We start from the raw sequence: 20,838 nt of genomic DNA on the forward strand, positions 1-20,838 counted from the left end.
CTTTTTTGCTCATCATCTCTACCACACCGTTTTCACCAGCTGCCCCCCGAACACGCCCGCGGGAGGCTGGGTCTCCCACGCTAAGGCACCTGTGGGTGTCACCTGACGGGGGAAAAGGAAGTGGAAATGAAAGCAAGCAGCCGATTCTGTCAGAGCACATCAGGGCTGCTGTCCATCACGCCGCTGACCTTCAGGGAGTGTGTATGTGTGCATGCGTAACTCCAGAGTGTTTGTGCGTGCAAGTATGTGCATATTAAGTCACTGACCCACAGGGAGTGTATGTGAGTGTGTACATATGCTTGTTCATCAATGCAGGGTGTGTGAGACCATGTGTGTATATTAGCGCCTTTATCCTAGCAAGTGAGAGTGTCCATAAACACAACAGACCTTGAGGGGGTGTGTATGAGTATGTGTGTCGATATCAGTGCAGTGATCTGTATGAGATAGCTGCAGTAGCTGGTAGGTCATTGACAACCGTCGACTCTGAAAGCCAAAGCTCCGGCTCTTAGTTTCTGTATTCTCTTCTCTTTCAGCCATGACAAATTCCCAGAGCGAAGAGTAAGCTGGTAAACTGTCTAAATGCAGCAAATATCCTTGTGTGTTGGGACCCCACTACCAGCATGTCCTCTTGCCAGGACCAGTGCTTGTAGTCCCCCAGCAACAGGGCTCAGAGCAGCACCACACTCTAGGGAGCAGGGGCAAGAGGATGGTGTCAGTCAGTTTCCCAGATGCAGTCTGGCTCCCCCTCTTGTACACCCCAAAGCCTTTGGTCCCCACTTCCCCCACCTCACCATCTCTGACTGAGGATGGGTGTAGGGGTGTGCAGCAGCAGTGACAGAAAGTGAGAGCGAGAGGCTGCCCTGTGCCGCTGACTCCTGGAGGACGGCTGTTCTGCTCTGGCTGTCCAAGCGGGAAGAATTCGGGGAGACAGGGACCAAAGCCCGTCAGCTTATCCCTTAGGGTGCCTTGGCCTCCCAACTACAAGTCCATGTTTTAACAAACCATATGTTCACTCTCTACCCCAACCCCCCACCCACCCAGTTAGCAAATAAACAAGTCAGGAAGCCATAGCTAGAGGGAAGTCTTGTTTCCCTCTCACTGGCTTTCATTCTAGCGTGTTCACACTGCTTCATGTAGACTCTCTCCTCTCACATACCATGGTTTGGAGCTGTGATAAACAGTGCAACAATGACAGACAATATATGACAACTGTTTTTATTAAATGTTCATTATTATTAAACCTCCCTTCACTGATTTTTGTACATGTAAAGAAGAAATTAGGCCTTTAAATTAATTAAAAAAATGCAAATGACTGTCGAAATATCAAAATTCCCAGGAATTATTTTCATATTTTTGCCTTGAACCTACCAACCTACAGTATAAAACCTCATAGGTCATTTGTTCGTCTTATTCAATTTTACCCATAAGAATGTCCTCTAAAGTAGCACCTCTGCAGATAGCAGGGGATAAATCACATATGTGACAAGCTTTCATAACCTGAAGTATAACTGATATGAGAATTTCAAATCAGAGCATCATAAAGAGTGGTGACACTACTATGCACAATACAATACCAGCTCAATACCCCAATACAACTAGTATTTCCACTTTGTTTGTCTCATTCATTCTCTCTTTTTCTCAATTTTCACTCATTGATATTCTTCATGATAGGCAGCACAGTCCTCTGGTTAGGTTTAGGAACTCAAACCACTTGGTTAGGGTTATGAGAACATCATGGTTTGATTTGAAAGATATTTTCTTTCACATTGTCATTTCTTTCTCATACGGGTCACCTTGATGACTCATCAACACAAGATTTCCATGCACATGTTCACACAACTCTAAGAGGGTTTTTTTTGTTTCGTGTGAAGCCACACTCACAAACTTTTACAGAATATACGAGACCATTAAAGAAAGAACAGCCACCATGGCCTTTTAATGTCCTCATCCTGTCAAAATGCTACAATATAACGACAGGTTTAGAGCCAAATCCAACTATTTCCAGTCTAATCTATCCAGTAGTTGTCAAAATATTTTCAAGTGGGCCTAAGTGACAAAGCAACAGGGATATAGGGAAGCATACATACAAAACATACACAGTTCTTGAAGTCTAGTTGCCCTTATTCAAGCTCTTATGATTATCATGACCAGGTTGACTAAGAACAAAATCAACAAGATACACATAACCAGAATGTATTATTTCTGTTGGTCAAGAGGTCATTTTCACAAGCACAAACATTGTACTGTTGGTTGGCAAAATGACTCTTTTTCATTATTTCTTGACAAATAGTCCAGAAATATATTGTAGTAGCTGATTTCTGCCATATTTGTTAGAAGACAAGTCAATCTAGTAAATCATTGGCCTACCTTCTAACCTAATCTCTTAAGTCAAATCCTTCAAACAAATCTTTAGCTGTCAGAATAACAGGAAGGAGAGCCATTTAGAGGAGCCATTGTCCATGTATGAAGATCAAAAACTAGAAACACATGCTGATCCAAAGAGGCCACTGTATCTCAGAGAATTGCTACCATCTTTCAATAATGTGGGTCAAACTCTACTAAAGATTTAGAGTGCTGAACAAGCTAAACCACATAAAATATCCAAAGAGCAAATCTCTGACCAGTGTTGGCAGTTTATAGCTTCCATATAACAAAGGGAAAAATCAGCCCAGTGTGATAGCTGAAAAGCTTTGGCTGCATGGACATGACAGGCAAAACATCTTTAAAAGTGACCTGCAACATTTTAAAGTTTTGCTTGTCTGGTTAATGGTACGAGATTACTTTTAGATAATGGCAAATTTAAGCGTTGATTAAAATTACTTTTTGATTTATCAAATTTCCACTCGCATCAGTCGTAACCTAATATCATGAATCAGTTTGCTGTGAAGTGGTGTTGAAATTTGACATCAAATAAGTTCATTTGAAAATCAAACCACTTCTCTCCGGTAAATTAAACCTCAATGACTCAATCTGTATTTATAATTCAAAGTAAACTAAGTAAGTTTGTCTGGTTGTGTTTTCCTGGAAGTGAGTGAAAGCTCCAAACAGATGGGCACGTATATAAATGTCCGCAGAGCCAGTCAGTCCTCCCTTTGGGCAGAGAAATTGTCCAGAGAAGGACAGCTGTGTGAAAACACACAGTATTTATGGCTCCCTCAGGGTCTGAGGACTCACTGACCTGGCATCCAGCAGCAGACAGACAGACAGTTGGCTGACCAAAGTTTTTCACAAGGTCAGTCACCATGCGTCACAATTTGGGGTCACAAGACTTTTGGATCTATTGTGACAGAACGGTACATAAATTTTTCACATGTGGTGAAGAACATAAAAAAAACTAGAAAAAAGCCCGAAAAGCTGTAAAGAATTCAAAATCAACTTTTTTTTACATAGGACCATTTGTCTTTTTTGGGCCTTTTGTTGGACGACTCATAATATAGATTAAAGATCAAACAGTGCTTTACAGAGTAATAACAAATTACTAACCCCAGAACTGAATAAATCGAACATACTGGAGCAGAAGGAAGAGAAAGAAAAATTAAATCAGTAAAAACAGCAAAAGTCCAAAAATAATGCAGAATACTCTGTTGCAGCTTTTCTTCTGTGCACATCTCTAGATTAAACTGCACCTGATACGCTATACAGTCACTCAAGTATGTGCCCGAATGCAAACATGCGTGAGCAGTCTTGTGGAACTTTCAACCCTGTGATCACATCTTTATAGATTTTGTTGTCATTGATTTTGTCAGGGGGCTTGACAAACATCGTAAAAACACATATATGAACAAACACATAGTGACATGACAGCGTGCTTGGTCCATTGAGTCATCAGTGACCTTCCCTGTGATTGGACTTGCCAGGCCAATTGACCAAATCACTGATCTTTAAAAGCAGCTCTGTGGGCAGGTTGAGTAGTACTAAACACACACATTTACATCCGCACATACACGCACAAACACACTCCATCCACCTCACTCTCTAATCAAGGAGGAGGCGGGCAAGACTCTGGGTCACCACAGCGACACTAACAAGAGGCGACAGCTCCTCAGCGCTTGAGGCAACAACCAGCTCGGCTGTCGCAACCACGGAGAGAGTCCGCCAGGCACGCACTGAGGCAAGGTTTGCTGTTTTGGGAGGTGGAAGAAGAAGAGGAGATATGGAAGAATGGAGGGGGAGAACTGGAAGCGAGCTGGTGGTATAGATGCGTGGAGAGTTAATGAGAAAGCACGGATCTGAGAAATGACTCTGGCAAATACACTAACTCTAATAATCATTCCCTGTCTTTCAGTGCACATTTACACATTCATCCAACAATTTATAAAGAGACGCACAAAGTAACACCAGATACTTACAGGCAGCAACACACAAGCACACAGTTTGAATTGACACGCATCCTCACCAAGCCATCGAGCCCCGAGGCCTCCTTGCAGAGTGCTGTTGCCTTCCTCCCCACCTCCACCCCCCGTCACCCCCATCTCCTCTGGAACACAGTTTAACTTCTGTCATTTAGATGAAGCAAGTGAGTCAGTCTAGCAGCGGCGAGAGGATGTGACAGGCCGGTAATGGACAGGACAAAGAGGGGATTTATGAAGTATTAGTAAACCTTAATAATTCACTAAACGAAAGACCCCAGGAGTCCCCCCCAACTGATCCACTGTGTATGGCTCTCATCCCAGCCTTGATGTTCTCTGGATCTCTCTGTCTGTGCCAGCACATGATGGCAGATTTTGATAAATCACTGACCAGGTCATTTAATTTATTTCTTCTGTCTGTTCATGGCTATAAACCTTGATCATTCTAAAATATAGTCTTCAGAAATGACACTAATGGTCATATTGATGTGGTATTTATCTAATTATAAGTGTCAGTGAGACGGCAGAATAAGTTCAAGTGGTAGGTAAGAAAGACTACATTTTTGTCCAGAAATTCTGATCAAACACGTTCATCTTGATCTGCAGGTTTGTACAGGAAATGTATGAAATTGTAATTGTCGAGGTTTTTCTACTTTTTTCTGAGCACTCGTGTTGGAATGTTTGTGCAGAAACATTGTGATATCTTGGAAAAAGTTCAAGCTCCTTTAGATACTATCCTGACAGCCACTGTCACAGTGTGTGGTTCAAAGATCAAAATGCCAGATCACTCAGGAGGTAGCTGCATAAAGAGCAGAGAATGACTTTTATTAAACGTGTTGACAAACCAAAACTAAAGGGGCTGCAGGACTCGAGAATTATACAAGACAGGAAAGAGACAGGACAAAAATAAGTAATACAAAACATGTCGGTGATAAACAGTCACTGAAATTTAGTGTGAAACACGTACAGGAAGACACACTTACTGGAATGAACAAAGGAAATACAAATTAAACAGGAAGACAAGCTAATCGATGTAAAATAAGACAATCTGAAAGGCAAAAGCAGAAAATATGAAAGAAAAAATGACCAAAACCAGAGATGACAGCCATACAATATTTGTACAATTCTAACCAATCTTTGATCAAGATGAGCTTAGTAGAGAGGTCTCATTCATACCTGTACATTAACCCATTCTGACCGAGTGACATTTCACCTTGTAAGTCATTGTACCTTTTTTTGCATCAACAACATTTTTGAGACAAGCTATTATTATTTTCCTAAAGATACTGATAAACATGAGGGCAAAGTCAGCAATGTACACCAAAAGATGAAGCTTTAACCTCTCAAATAGTTTCCATTTCTTGTTTCTCCACAGAGGCTGAGAAACAAAAAGTTTCTGTGGACAATTTTATAATTTCCAGAGAAAACTCATTTTTAGAAGGGTTTTGAAGGCCAATTTAAACAAAGCCTTAGGTCAGAATGGGTTAACGGGACTAAACACTCCACAGCTAGGGGCTCGATTTGACTGTAGTGAGGTAAAGAGATGCGTAGACCGTAATTGCTGTTGCACTGGGGAGAGAACACTTGTGAAGGAAGCGATCTGGAACTTCACCAAAATATAATGGGACCTGTCTTTGCCACTACTCTGCATTAGGATTGATTATATTTGACCTGATTTCCCTTGCTGATGAATTGACAAACAAAAACAGGAAACCAAAGAGAATGCACTTATCAGCTCTTATTACTCTGTATATGCAGTACATAACTGAGCAGGCTGTGTTGGGTCTACTAACAAAAACTCCTCCTAGTGTCATATTTTGCATGTACTTCATACAGCTGTGTTGCATCTTTTTGTCCATGCAACCAAGATCTTTTCAGAGGAGGAATTGATGGCCTAAGATACTTTCAAGGTATCATTTTGCATTGCTGATGGTATCTGCCTCCAAGAAAAAAAAGCAGAAATGTCTGAAAGGGCAACAAAGTCCACACAAAGAAAAAGAAGGGATGGTGGAGGTGTAAGTGAGCAGGTCCTCAAAGATCAGGGTAATAAAGCTGCTTTGTCTGGGTTAGGAAAATCCCTGTTTTTGATAATGTTAACCTTTTAAATCAGTCCATTACAATGTGACACCATATGGTGTCAACTGTCCACATGGGACGAGTATTGATGCACCACTCTGCTAACAAATCTTCTCTGAAGGCAGTTTTGCAGAGCTAAATAAAAATATGTTGTCTCCTAGTTGAGTCTAAAGAGAGCAGGAAGCCTCATCTGTGTCTTTAAAAAAATCAGGTCAATATCAAATCATTTCAGTGTTGTGTTTTGGACTTCTTGATTTGATCTGAGTGGTAAACAGAAGAGAAACAATCCCTACCTTTATCGAATTTGGGGTGCTTCCTCTTACCAGCGCCGACCACCAATTAACTGTGATCAGAGTTTAACAGGTCACAATCAGTCGGACAGGTGGCCTAAAGGGAAACACACACAGACTCGCACACAGTGCTGTTCCTGCACAAACTTCGCTGCTCCATCACCAAACAGGGCTAATTCCCTCCCTCAGCAGTCATCTCTGTGACAACTGCAGCCATGGCTGTGAGTGGCAGGTGCAATCATTAGATCCCGAGACACCCCCACTGGCTGCTCTTTTTACTCTCTTTTCTGTATGTGTACTGACTGATAGTGGCATTGGTGGGGGTTACAGAGGAGCAATAACGGGTTTCAGAATTGAGGCCTGGTCCAGTCTGCTGTGGCCTGTTGTGACAGCACTGCGGCCTGACCACTCCAACCCTGACCCCCCCGTCACCCTCCTGCCTGCATCGCCCCGAGAGACGTAGAGGGTGATGGGGACTGGCACCGCAGGGGCCGCCTTGGCTGGTGCCTTTGCTGGTGGTCTCTGTGGCCTATTAGTGTCTTGCTATGGGCCTGTCAGACTGACAAAACAGGGGCCTGTCAAATTAAGTAGGGACTGAATATTGGAGATATGTATTCAAACGCACGGAGGGGAAATGGTGGTGGGGAAGGGTGAAGAGAACCAGGATGAGGAAACCACCGGTGTTAATGTCGATGCTAAGTGAGAGTGACAGGTGCTGAGCTGATCGGAGGGGAAGAACGGAGAATGAGAAAGAGAGACAGAGAGAAAGAGTAACAGTGGTTGATAATGGTGGTGTGGTTGTCCTGAGGAGACTTGTTAAGGGCCAGTCCAGACAGAACCAGACAGCTACCATTCCCATGGATCTGCGCGCAGGTAAACTGCTCCAAGTTTGTTCCAAACAGCTTGGAGATACAACACCAGCACTTAGTGACATCAAACTGATGAGGCCTGTGCACAGGTATGTGTCTCTGTGCATGCACTACTGAATCCTCCCAAAACACAAAGGTATTTAAAGGAACAATAACTCTCTCCTCTGCTGGCCTGCAAGGTTCTGCTGACTCTTAGTGTTAGTCTGTACATGAAAAAACAAGCTTTTTTCTGAGCTCCAAAGGGAGTCTTTTAATATTACGCGATTAAAGTTTTTGTCCCTTTACTGTTTCTGTTTATTTAACTCTGGAGGTACATTGGGTGCTCATTCTTCAGGACAGGCCAACATGTAGCCAAACTCAGCCTACCTGCGCTTAATCGGCACAATGCTGCCAAAGTGTTTCACAGCGCAGCTCAGTCGCTGCACATGGACATACTAAACTTCGCTTCCATGTTGGAATCCTTCTCGCCTGAGCTTCATCATGTGCTCAGCCCACAGAAGAGGGCAGTGACACGCAGGAGCAGGTGAAGCATCAGCAGCCGACGCAGCCCTATGTGAGCGCACATATGAGTATGTTGCGAGGGGGCACTATGGCAGTGTGTTTTGGAGAGGGTTGCGTCTCTTCCTCTCATGTCGCTGTGCGTTGCTGAGATGGAGAGGCTGATGCACAGTGGCAGCTCCCCCTTCGCAGCCACAGGCCTGCCCAGAGCCACTGCAGATGATAGTTTTAATTGCTTTCAATCTTTCAGGCTAGTCCCTGCCCAGTGGCGCAGAGTGCATGTGTGTGTGTGTGTGCGTCTGACATGGTGTTTTGCTGTGTTTCTGTGTGTGCGTGTGCGCACATGTGTTGTGATTATGCCGAATAGTTACTGTCTGAGGATGTTGTACACATATGTGGTGTGTGTTTGATGAATGTGTTTGTCCATTATGAGAGGAAAATTAACAGAGAATTGAGGCCTCGCAGTGATACATCTGATGCACACTTCTGCAAAACACTGAGGAAGACATATGTTTATCAGACAGTCCTCATGAAAGCATGCACAATAAGATGAGAAGAAGCGGATCTCAATTTCCATAAAGGTTATATGTGTTTATAAATAATAAACTTAGGGGTTTACATGCAAAGACCTCAGAACACACACTTACGTCCTTAAAAGCATTTTAAAAGTGGTGAACTACAAAACCAACTGATCAATAATTCAGAGCAGAAGAGGAGATGGCATAACGGTGCACAGAAAACAGCCTGCAATTAAAATTTCAGTCATTTATTCCATGTGTGAATTAAACATCTATGACTAACGCAGTCAACAAGGTGGATGTGGGGATGTTTTTCTGTTCGAGTGTTTGGACACTCTGGCTGCTGACAGATTAACTTACCTTTGAATGATCTGTTAAAACAATGTTTTATTGCATATCACACAATATCTGTCAGACACATTTCATCTGAGCACAACATGTCTGTCAGAGAGCAAAAATTACCTCAAGTGAGGTGCAAAACACAAGGACAACACAGCAATCCAATTTGCAAAATCAGCAACAAACAAAACCAATTCTGACGACATGACAAGTGTCAAAACACACCCAGTAATAACAAAAAAATATAAAACAAATACACAACAAACCGGACATAATACTTCACACCAGAAAACACAACAGCAGGTCACAAAGGCAAGAACAAGACAGAGAACATGAGTACCCTTTAAAAGAAGATGACACATTTAATAAGACCCAAGAAAAATATGATGTTTGGAAATACACGTTTCACAAAATGTACGATTCTGGTTTCTATTTAGCTATTTTGCTTTGTGAAATGATGTGTCTTGTTTGGATTTTGTCTTTTCAATATATATATTTTTCTGTGCAACCCTACGGGTATATTTTGGCATCTATACTATGCCTTGGATTGGTCCAGTTCAGCCTCAAAATATTGATGAATAAGGAAGTCTGGACAGCATACTTTAGGATGCTTCATAAATGTGGAGATGTACTGAGTTAAGATGAGTAGAGACTGGAAGCGAAGAAAACCCAGACTAAGGAAGAAGCACCAAAGATTGACCAAATGTTTTTCCCATTTTCACATTTGAAAGACCAGAAATGAAAATAAATTAAAAAGCTCCATTAGATGACGTCTCTCTGATGGCAGAGATGATTCTGTTAACCTGCTCACGTCTCTCAGGCTCTGCAAACCGCTCTCCCCCGGTGCAACCACACAACATTCTCAGTCGACCTACTCTTAAAAAAACATGTAATCCATTTACACCGGAGCACATGTACAGCAACCCCTATCCTCTCCACTCGCTTCTTCATATTCCACACAGACGCACACACAAGCGCATCTGGCCTGAGGGTAAATTAAGCCCTAACATTCCCACAGAGGCTAATCTCCATCCATTTAGAGGGCTGTAATATTTAGTCAGGAGGCCCTGGACCATCTCCCAGCACCACACGCTGTGACGTGGGTCATATGTTCACAGGAGAGGCGAGCCCAGAGGCGAAGGAGGGGAATTCACTGCTAAAAGCCACAATGTGTTCAACCACTGAGCCTTGTGCTATATTCCGCTCTGTGATGCGGCGCTCCTCTGGGCTGAGGGAGATGGATAAACAGAAAGATGCACTGGTTCTGGATGGGTGTAAGTTCAGTGTGTTCTTGGTAAATATGTTGCAAAAGGAAATGCGCTGATTGATATAATTGATATATTATTTTTGCATTGTTCTTTTAGGTATTGTCAGAAAGAAAATTGGAAAATGCAAAGGATGCACTAAAAGGGAATTTTTAAATGTCTGCTTCGTCTCACAATCTGCTAAAATCCTGATGATTTAAACTACTTTACAGCAACACAGAAGCCATACATTTTAAAGGTTGAAGCCAATGAGTCACTGGGAGTTTTTTTCTTAATAAATCGCTTAAAAAAAAAAAAAAAAGCTGCTAAATAGGGGAACTGCATTGTTTCCATAATGTTTGAGGGACACACAAAATCTACCGATGCTAACAGATGAGATAGGAGTAATAGTCTCCACTGGGAGGTTATTTTTGTTCACATGCCACTAAATGCTGCCTTTCACATTAGATTCTTGCCATTTTTTGTCAGTCAACCAAAAAAAAAAAAGTCCAACAAAACTCTTAAAATATGTTGTGGATTATACAAAGAAATAAATATATAACTTTTATCATAGTTGGGTGCAATTAAAGGCCTTATAAGTATACTTATAACTCTATATCTATTTTTCATTATCAGATATATCTTTGGTTTTGGTTTCTTGGAGTTTTTTTTCTAAATAACTTTGAAGTTGCCAGACTTAACAAAGCGTCTCCTGAACATTTCACATTCTCTCTCCTCACATGATTCAATACTCTGATTTTACAAATAAAATATGTTTAAAATCGCTTTCCGTTCAGTTACTTTAGCCTTAAAACCAAATGCAACAAAACCAAAGATTTTAGTTTAATTTTACATAAAGCTATTCTCTCTACATGACAGGCTGTTGCCTTAATGTTCCTCTTATTTTGCCACCACCCCAGCTTTTTCAGTGTAAGTCTTTCTGACGCAGGACTTGCTCAGAGGAAGACAGAAGAGTGTTAGCCATCCTGCCTGGAGATGTCACACTGGACACAGCCAGGTGCTCTCACACTCACACTCAGGAAAGGTCAGACCTTGCACCAATCAGTGTGAAAATCTGGCACTGAAAACCGTGCTGTCCGTCTGTCTTAAACAGTTCAGCACTGCTGAAAGTTCCATGTGCATCTGAAAATACAGTGGGTGCTCGACTCGATCTGCAACTAAAACATGGCCTCTGCTGTGATTTTGTGTTTCATTAACACAACATTTACGTAGCTAAACACAGTGTGATAAAAGTGTCAAGTGAGTGACCAATGTAACGCCTGCTCCCTGATTCAGACTGACTCTAATGGGAAGCCCTGGTGAATTTTTCATGCGGCCCAGGGGGGAGGACGAGCGACCGCATTGGCCGACTACTACCTCTAAGAGAAAAGGAAAGAAAGTGTGCAGCAGAGTGAAAGAGTAACCTGAGATTCAGGTCATATCCTCATCCTTTCATATGGCTTTTTGGTGAACATTTGCTGAGGAATGATTTACCAAATCAAGTTAGAATAAATCTTAAAGTAAGTCAAAAATGATCATGCACAAACGAGCAGAAAACTGCAATCCCCCTGGTAGGCTTACTGAGAATTCTCTGTAATGTTTTTGATTAATATACTTGTACCAAATCTGATAAATAAGAGCAACCCAATCCTGATTATTCTCTGTGAGCCTTATGGATAAAAGTACTCTGAACAATGCCCAAGATCTAAATTTAATAGGCTGAAATTTCTGCAAGAAAGCTCTAAAAAAATTATCCATCTGTTCAGTGCACACATGCCACAGCTCACTCAGATAGCTCGTAGCACTGTCTTGCGTATGCAAATATGTTTTGCCTGGAAATCTATTTGGAGTTGCTCGAAGGAATCCAGAATGGCCCTCCTTCTGTCTCCCCTCGCCTGCTCACGCGGGGCTCTCGCTTGCAGTCGATCTCCTCTCGCCTGGAAAACATTTTCACCAGCTCCACATGCACGGACATACAGCGTCTTGTCTCAGACAGCTTACACCACCATGGGCCAATATGCAGATCTCATGGGCCTTCACTGACGGTCCTGTCCGCAAGCAGAACAAGGAGCCCTGCAACTGTTTGCTCAGTTGGATAATACATGCAATGTAGGGACACAGGGAATAATTATCCATTCTGTAGGGAGGCCAGTGTTTTTGACTTTATGCTAAGTACTTAAAAGTCCCTCTTTGATGTAGAAACTGTGTGGTGCCACAATATCATTTAATTTGCGGAAGAAATTAAATAGTTTCTCTCACTATTTAGTGTGTGCTAAAGTGTCACCTGCTTTATTCAAGGTGTTGTACAATTACAATCATGCTAGCACTCAAATTAAAAGTCATAAAAATGTATACAAAATGATGTTAAAAGTTTTGCGAGATTGCGTTTGAAGAATTAATAACGCTCTTGGGCAGAGATGCAAAAAGAGAAGATAGTTGTTCTCTCTCTTTGTGTGTGTCTATGTGTGTGTGTGTGTATGTGTGTGCATACCAGAGGGCTGAGAAGGCAGGCTTGGGCAGATGGTCCACAAAGGTGTTACCACACAGTGAGTGGGCACTGCGATTGATGCATTGCAACATCCAAGAAGGTGGAACATTTGGCTGCTGACCCGCAGTCAGAGCTCATTGGCCCTGCCTTCTCCTTATTTAGCCGCTCTGAGAGAGCCAACGGGTGATTTGGTCAGAATAAACACACATTGGGAACGCAGCACTTTCCCACCCTGAAGGAAGCCTGCGTGGGCTGTGTGCTGGAAACTTCTCCCTTGTCTCTGCAAGGAGGTCATGATGGTGGTGCAGGCAGGAAGGATGAGTGCACAGAGCCATGGAGACGAACAGAGGCGGAACACTGGGTTACTGTTACACTTGGATGGAGAAAATCTGACCCTGAGACTGTTTTGAGGGGCCTTTGTTAGTAAAGCAACTCCATATGTCTTGATATTATGCAAGTAATGCGTAATGCATGTGTCTTATGTTTGTTTGCTAAGGCTTGTTAAAGAACGCTTGGGAAATTAAAATATATGGAGACAAAGCAACGTGTGATTTTATTCTACCTGTACACCAGTGGAGAATAATGAGGATACTTTCTATTTAGACAAAATGTTTTGTTCTGTTTTATAATCAGCCAAACAGGTGACATTCTGGCAAATAAAGTTTGAAATTAGTTTGTCAATTAATTTCTTTATAAAAGGTTGATTAAATATATCTTCACTTGGAATTATATTTACAAGCAAAGGTTGTATAAATGTTTGAAGATAAGCTAATCAGGATAGAGGAGCTGCAAGAGTTCAAAGACCAAATAATCTAATGACAAACAATATTAGTTATGCACATGGTGAGATTTTATTTCAGACCCAAAAGCACTCTTACATCAGTTGAAACATGGAAAATTCATGAGAGAGCGTGCTTAACAAAGGCAACGTTATACCGCAAAGGATTTCAAACGAGATAGTTGCTTTCTAACTCATGGTGCAACTAAAACCATCAAGTCTCTTGTAAAAATTTTAGGTTTATCGCCAAAGTCTTCTGACAAATAAATGTGCACTGACTGCTTCATATATGATGGTCTGATTTTTGACAAATAAATTCAAAATCTTTTTACTGATTTTACTGAAATCCCTGCAGTTTTGTTTTTTTTTCAATTTAAACTGCACATTTAATAATGCCTGTTAACGGTTATCTTTGAAATGCATTATGGCAAAATGATAATGTCTTAGCCATTTGAGTTGTTTGACATATTTGTTCTCTAAGTGTTCACCATCTGCAAATAAAATTAGGGTTAATACATTCAAATTAGTGCAGATTGTGGTTGTTTTTTTCTTGAAGTTTTAATGAGTTTTCGGTGCCAAATCACATTAGTGGATAAATGCTTGGTGATAGAACAAAAAAAACACATTTCAGGGAAGTTGCTGTGTGAGGGGACCAAGTGCAGAGTGCCACCCCATGGATACATATGGCATGTCAACTTCATGCTCACACTTGCATTTTGATATTTTGACCAAGTTTTCAAAAGAAGAGGTGGGGGGGAGTTTGATTTCTGAAACAATGGTTAAAAGAAAAACAAAAAAGCTCATAGATTGCTCAAACTTTCCAACCTTTCCTTTTCTTATAGTTTAGTCAAAGGGGAAAAAAATCTTGTTAAAAATGTTCAGAAGACGGTTTAATCTTTAGCTTTTAAAGCTCAACGTATTCACATCCTCAGTGGCTATACTTTTAACATGTCACTGAGTGTTCTCACAGTAACCAAAGAGAGGAAGATTTGAGATTCAAGAATGAAATGCAGAGATTAGAACAACAAACTGGGTTACTGGTTTAGCCATTGTTTAATACATAGGCAGAGCTGGATTTTGTCTCAAGTATGTAGTGCTGCTGAAAATAGGAAAATAGTTAATGTAGGAGGACATTCAGCCAAGATGGAAGGCAATGTGACACTGCTCCTCACTCTTCTTCTTTATCTAATCATTCAAGAGGTTTTACATGATACAGAACACAGCAACTTTTCGACTGTATGGAAAGACAGCTCTAAATTTAAGAAAGACAAAAACACATCAGTATCAGTCCAACACCCACCCCTAAAGCCTGACCACCGTCTGCACTGGACTCCACATCAAGTCAGTCATCATCCACCACCATCACGTTCCCATTCAGCTCATACTCCATGGTGGCCCAGTCAAAGATATTCCCCTTGGGGACCTTGTGTTTGTAGTGCCAGGCCTGAATCATGCTCCTAGAGAGCACAAAGTCCCACATGTTCAGATCAGTCACCTCTCCAACAAAGCTTTGCAGGGCCTCCAACCCTCCCAGGTGTTTGTCTGGGTCTTGCCCCAGCAGGATGGTGCCTTGTGGACGGATGCTGTGACCGGGCTTGTAGACCTGGTAGGTGCTGCGTTTCCCATCCACCCAAAAGGCAGCGAGGCCTGCGCGTGACTCCCAGGTGAGGCAGAGGCTGGTGCGGAAGGTGCTGAGGGGGGGCAGGTGAAAGAAGGCACCGTCGCCGCTCATGTAGAAGGAGACGCGGCCATCCTTCTCGCGCCACACGTTGAGTTCATCGTAGTCAGCTGTGCGGTAGGCGAACAGGATGATCTGCCGCTCCTCCGGCAGCTCGGTGGCCACACGCATGCAGAGGGTGAAGGCCCGAAGCGCCATCTCCTTCTGCGGGATCAAGGCCACGAAGCTGAAGTCCGTCTCATAGGGGAAGACCAGGACTTTTTCGCTCAGACCCACTGGAGTCGACAAAGACCAGAAATCTCTATCAGTATGAGATCAACATACGACCAAAACAATTTGACCCCTTAGTAGTATGTTCTGGTTGGCAATTTAAAGGTTTGTGTTGTACAGTTATAACAATTCAACCTCTCTGTCCATCTAATGCTACTTTAAGTTTCTCTTAGTCCTAAAAAATAAATGGTGTATAATGTAAATAAGCTTCATAACACGAAGCAAACATGACAAAAAATAAAGAAGCTCTCTGAAAAAGAAAATTATTTCGTTACACCAAAGAGTCTATGGTTTAAACAGAAAGTTACAAGATTAAATGTGTGTAAATAAAAACTGAGGAAAGCTTCACATCCTTGCCAAGGACTGAAAGAAGAGCAAGGCAAAGTTAAGATAACACAAACAAAGTAATACAAAATGACTTCTTAACTATCCAGACAACAACCATGAGTCCTCCACCAATGCAGCAACCACAACCTCCTAAATGTATTCCCTCACTTTAAATCTCATGTTTAAGAAGAGCATAAATTGTCAATAGGGTTAAAAACGGCAAGGACACACAATAGGTGTTGATGTTTTTATGAGGAGGAGTTAAGAATGTGCACTTTAATAATAGGGGCAGAGTAATAACTTGCTTCTTTATATAGGACACAGTGTACAGATTAAGAGAAAAACGCCAAACAAGGAAACACCTTCTGCTCAGAAATCTTGCTACTTTTGATTCTTGGCTTTGAAGCCCATAAAATTCACCTTGAATTTGGGAGGAAATATAGACGACCTGTAGATTTTTGGTTCAACAGGACGTCCAGCAGTAGAAGAGCCGTGTTACCAGAAGAGGAGGACTGTCTGTCCTATTGACTGCATGACGGGCATCAGTTATTTTGGAGAAGAATGTGATGCCCTCACTGCGTAAATTAAAATCTTGAGAATTGTTTGATATTCCACACAAAAAATATGATGCCAAGCAAACATCCAAATCAAAACATGGTTCAATCCTGGAAGGTCTGTGAGTGCTCAAATCAGTGCCCACATATGAGTCCTTCAGGAAATCTTTGGTGGGATTTAAAGGTAGATTTTCTTCGGGAAACTAAAAAAGCTACTTCCCATTAAGGACAGGCTATAATTGAACATTGAGCATTGTGATAATCCAGAAGAATAAAATAGATAATGTCCATTATGGAGTAAAACTCACTTTCTCAAGACATTCAGACCTGAAAAACACATGCATGCTTTTACTTTTCAGGCCTGCACGCTTAAGTCATGTCAACACTGTCTATGAGAAATATTGAGGTAAAAGATTTTAGTTGATTGTTTTAAATTTTCCAGAAGTCCTTCGGGTTACAGAAGTTGGTTTTTTTATATTGAAGCTTTAGGTCTTACTGGTTTAAGTACTATTAGCAAGCTTATCGTTATTATCAACTCTTTTGTTGAACAATGCTATTTTTAAATCCATACCTTGCATGGTTGAGGAGGGAGTCAAAGGCAATACAGTTACAACAAGCAGAACCAAAGCGATCTTTGCAGGGTTGACATTCTGCAAACACACACACGATATTCAGACCAGGCGCAATCAGAGACATCAGAGACCATCATGTTCATAGTATCTGTGCGAAAAAAGGAAATATTTACCATTTTTTTTACGTTGTTTTGGTGCTCCTCTGTGTTGCCAAGTCAGATCCACTCACCAATAACCCGTGCCCAGTCCTCTTCCCTCCTAGCACAGGCCGTGATGTCAGCTCTTTAATGGACGCCCTGACAATAGGCCCGGTGTGTGAGGGCTGGGTGACAGTTTGTCCGTGTGACCGAGGCACACATACACATCATTTCACCCACGTGACGAGACCAACTGAGAGTGTTAATGGCACAGGAAATGAATAAATGAATTTTAAGAGTGTTTTTTCACGTTTTTTGCAGCAACATTGTAATTGTTTACAAAATGCTTAGCTGTGTCGTCATGTATGTATCCGTGTGTGATATGTAGCTGTGTACCAAAGGGATTCTCTGACAATGCACAAGGCTGCGCTTCCTCTGTTTGGTATATGTCTGTTTCAAGAGAAGCTTGCCAGAGAAATGTTAATGCATGTTAAAAAAGTGTTAAGTGGATGTTAAAAAAATGTATTGAATTAATGAGATTAATCTCAGAGCCAGTTTCTTTCTTTCTTAATTTATTTTTTGGTGTTCACTCAACTTTAATATTTTGTAAATAAAAACAACAAACCAAACAGATATGATCAAGAGAAAAGTTTTTTTTAATCATTGCTGAATATTCTGGCTTCATTAAACAAACCTCAATTTTTTTTTAATATAATTTTTACTTCTTTCCATTTTTGAAATAGAAGAAAAAGGGAAATCTGGAGTCACCATGTATGTTTCATTTCTGAAAAAAATGATCTGGCCACAGGTGTAAATATCTGAAGGAGTGTGCTGTTGAAAGAGACCAACAAAGAGTTGTCAGGGGGTCACAATGGAATATATGATAAAACTCCTTCAAGAAGGGTTCTTCTGGAGCCATAACTCATGATTTAATGAGCCATTCGCAGTTTCACTGTGCCGACCATGTGCATTTAGACTCGCATGGCTTAATCTTTGAGACAAGCATATGCTACTGGAAGGATCAACCGCAGGGGTGGATGCTGCTGTCGTATCTTGGAGTGTGGTAAAAGTTGTTAGTTATTCCCGGTTGGCTGTGTCTAAACTTTGGAGAAAGTACAAACAAAATGGGAAGTTGCTCCAATGGAAATATACAGGTCAACCAAGGAAAAGTGTCATGACAGAAAGCTCAAAGCAACATGCCTTGAAAATAGAAAATGCCCAGCGAAAGAAATTTAAACAAACTGCCCATTTGAAAGGAGAGTCAATATGGGCTTAAATTTGTCTCAAAAATAACTGCAAATGCACAGAGGGTGATCTACAAATATGTCTTGAGTTGCACACATGTTTTGCTATCCACAAATACAAATCTCCTATTTGTTTTTTACAAATATAGGTGTATTTGTAAATATATAATTTTCCATTTGTAAAACTGAAAATTCGGTGAATCGTGACTCAGCATTTGTAGATCACCAATCACACGATCGAACACTATAATGAATTTCAGTAAATTGGCTGCAGGATTTCAACAGTATTAAGGCGCATTTTTAAAAATGCAGTGCTTTACTGTTAATATTAAGAAAATCTGTTAAATTACAGTCCATTCAGTTTTTTTTAATCAAAACTTTAATGTATTCCTAAAATACAGCACTTTACCGTAAAAGCATCTTAACTAACACTAACATGCAGTATTTTTGGCATTCTGGGAAGAGCATTGCCTGATACCTGCCATTCTTGATCCATCCCCATCTTACTAATTATTTGGTGAGTATAGCAATTTTATTTGATTGTTTCATATTATATATTTATATCATTGTTTTATTTGATTGCATTTGTCTTGTTTGCATTGATGATTACTGCATATGCACATCATGCTATGGAATGATTTACCAGCTAGTTACATTTTCAAAGATAATTAATCAAACAACACAAGGAGCACATTTGAATTTTTACTAAGTGAATGCGTGTTGACGCCTACATTTTGCCAATGAATTCATGGAACTTTATGATAGTCTTGTGTAAACATTTTACCGTCTAATTCACTTCAACAGTTGAATCAGGCTAATATTATGTAAGACTACAGTGCACACTTATTCCTTTAAGAGCATTGAACATATGAGCTCCGAGTCGCAAAGCAGTTTATTGAGCCACTGAGTTACAACTCTGCTGGTTTGTGCTGCTTTCTTGGCACTTTTTACCTGAGACTGATGACCACACACTCTATATTTTAGTGTTCCAACATGTTTCCTGTGAAGCAGCTTTGCTCAACTGTCTTTTGTTCAGCTGCTTGGTGTTGGGTTGGGACTGTTCTGTCTCATGCTCTGTATCCAGATAAAGTCTCTCACTTGTTGGTTTCAAAATTTGAAGAGAAAAATTGAGTGGACCCTGGTAAAGACTTGACCTCAGTCCTTCTGCCTTCCCAAGCTGATATCTAACAAGTTTGGTCTTTCTTTTTTTGTTTGTTTTGGCCTTCAAAAATGGAACCTGGTAAAGACTCTGCCTCCTCAGATCAGCAGGAACAGCTGAGAACAAGACTGAAACTAAACTTCACATTCGATGCAGATCAGTTTGGAAATTTACTGAAAGTAGTTTAATGATGGGATGGTGCTGAGAGCTTCTCATCCTGTTCTCAGCTGTTCCTGCTGACCTGCAACAGCTCACATCTGACTGAATATTTCTTGGATGTGGCTGCTCACTCAGACCACACTCCACATTACCATCAAACATGGCAGCATTGGATGTGGCACACACAGTTGACCAGGACAGCTGAGCGACTTGACTTCAGACTTGCCCTCAAAAGACTTGAGACTTGACTTGGACTCGAGGTTTTGCACTCGCACACAATCTTCATTTCATGAAATTATTTTTTCTCATCTTCATTTCATTAATTCCGATGTATGAAGGCTGATGGCAGGCTGAGCGCAACGTAGTCTCACGCATGCGTGCAGCCACTGATATCAAACTACTGTAACCATGGCAACGTCAAGCTCATCTGGAACTGTGCTGTCACATTTTGTTATAAAGCGTTCACGCAGACAGCAAACAAGCAAAACGGCCTGTTTTCTCGACCTGAGACGTATTGAGGAATTGCTGTCCGTTCGACACTTGTCGGCCACCGTAAGATTGAGTATTTCAGTGGACCTGACATGCCATGTAGACTATTTATCAGATTCAGTTCAACAACTTGATTTTTATACATTGAATAAACACTGTAATTTTTCAGGCGTTTTGTTGGAATAAACCCTGAGAGAGGCACCGAGACTGGACGAGGCAAAGTCGTATCCAAGAAAATGGGCAAAGAACCACAAAGTACAATAGTGAACCTACATGTGTCCACTCTGCTAAAGAGACTCATGGATTTTGAATGGGACTTCATTTGAGATGGTGAGATTACTCAATCCCATTAGTCTATTTGTCAAGACACCTGACTTTTATCACCTGTGATAACATTTATGGATTTATGGAAAAAGGCATCTGATTCTTAGAGACTATTTATTCAAAATCCTCTCCTTAGCTGACTTTATTCTTCTGTTCCTCAGGGTTAAGGTGCCCCATGAGAGGCGATCAAACAGGCTTTAAACAGAGACAGTGGAAACTATTTAGGTGACCACACACAAATCACCACAACTTCTGTATCCCCATTTAAAAAGGGCAAGTTGTCTCTGGAAAAACAACAACAGCCAGAAGAGTGCTGGCCTTCCCTCTCAGCCCAGTCCGAGTTCCTTCTTTTGGCTCCATCTCTCTGATCTGCAGAGGTAAATTGCACCTTTTAGGCTGATTAAATGAAAACAACACAAAGGTGGCTGAAATAAAACTAAAACTTTAAAACTACAGACTTGCAACAAACACCATCC

The 20,838-nt window shown here is 41.2% G+C and overlaps 1 protein-coding gene across 1 annotated transcript; it reads right to left on the reverse strand.

Moving 5' to 3' along the window:
* Positions 1 to 13,958: 13,958 nt before the first annotated feature.
* On the reverse strand, positions 13,959 to 17,113 carry crp1 (C-reactive protein 1). Its single transcript, XM_072373932.1, has 3 exons — positions 17,024 to 17,113; positions 16,850 to 16,928; positions 13,959 to 15,402 (listed from the first exon to the last, which is right to left on the reverse strand). Exons 1-3 carry the CDS (start codon positions 17,024 to 17,026, stop codon positions 14,792 to 14,794), a joined length of 693 nt encoding a protein of 230 aa, XP_072230033.1. The 5' UTR covers positions 17,027 to 17,113; the 3' UTR covers positions 13,959 to 14,791.
* Positions 17,114 to 20,838: the final 3,725 nt, after the last annotated feature.

The sequence above is a fragment of the Leuresthes tenuis genome, unplaced genomic scaffold (assembly GCF_036924035.1).
Source record: "Leuresthes tenuis unplaced genomic scaffold, fLeuTen1.0.hap1 SCAF_20, whole genome shotgun sequence".
Taxonomy (NCBI): Eukaryota; Metazoa; Chordata; class Actinopteri; order Atheriniformes; family Atherinopsidae; genus Leuresthes; species Leuresthes tenuis.

Excerpts from the sequence above, each read along its gene's own strand:
- crp1 (XM_072373932.1), bottom strand. Across the intron at positions 15,403-16,849 it reads TCCCTCCTCAACCATGCAAG|TGGGTCTGAGCGAAAAAGTC; the intron begins GTATGGATTTAA and ends TGTCGACTCCAG.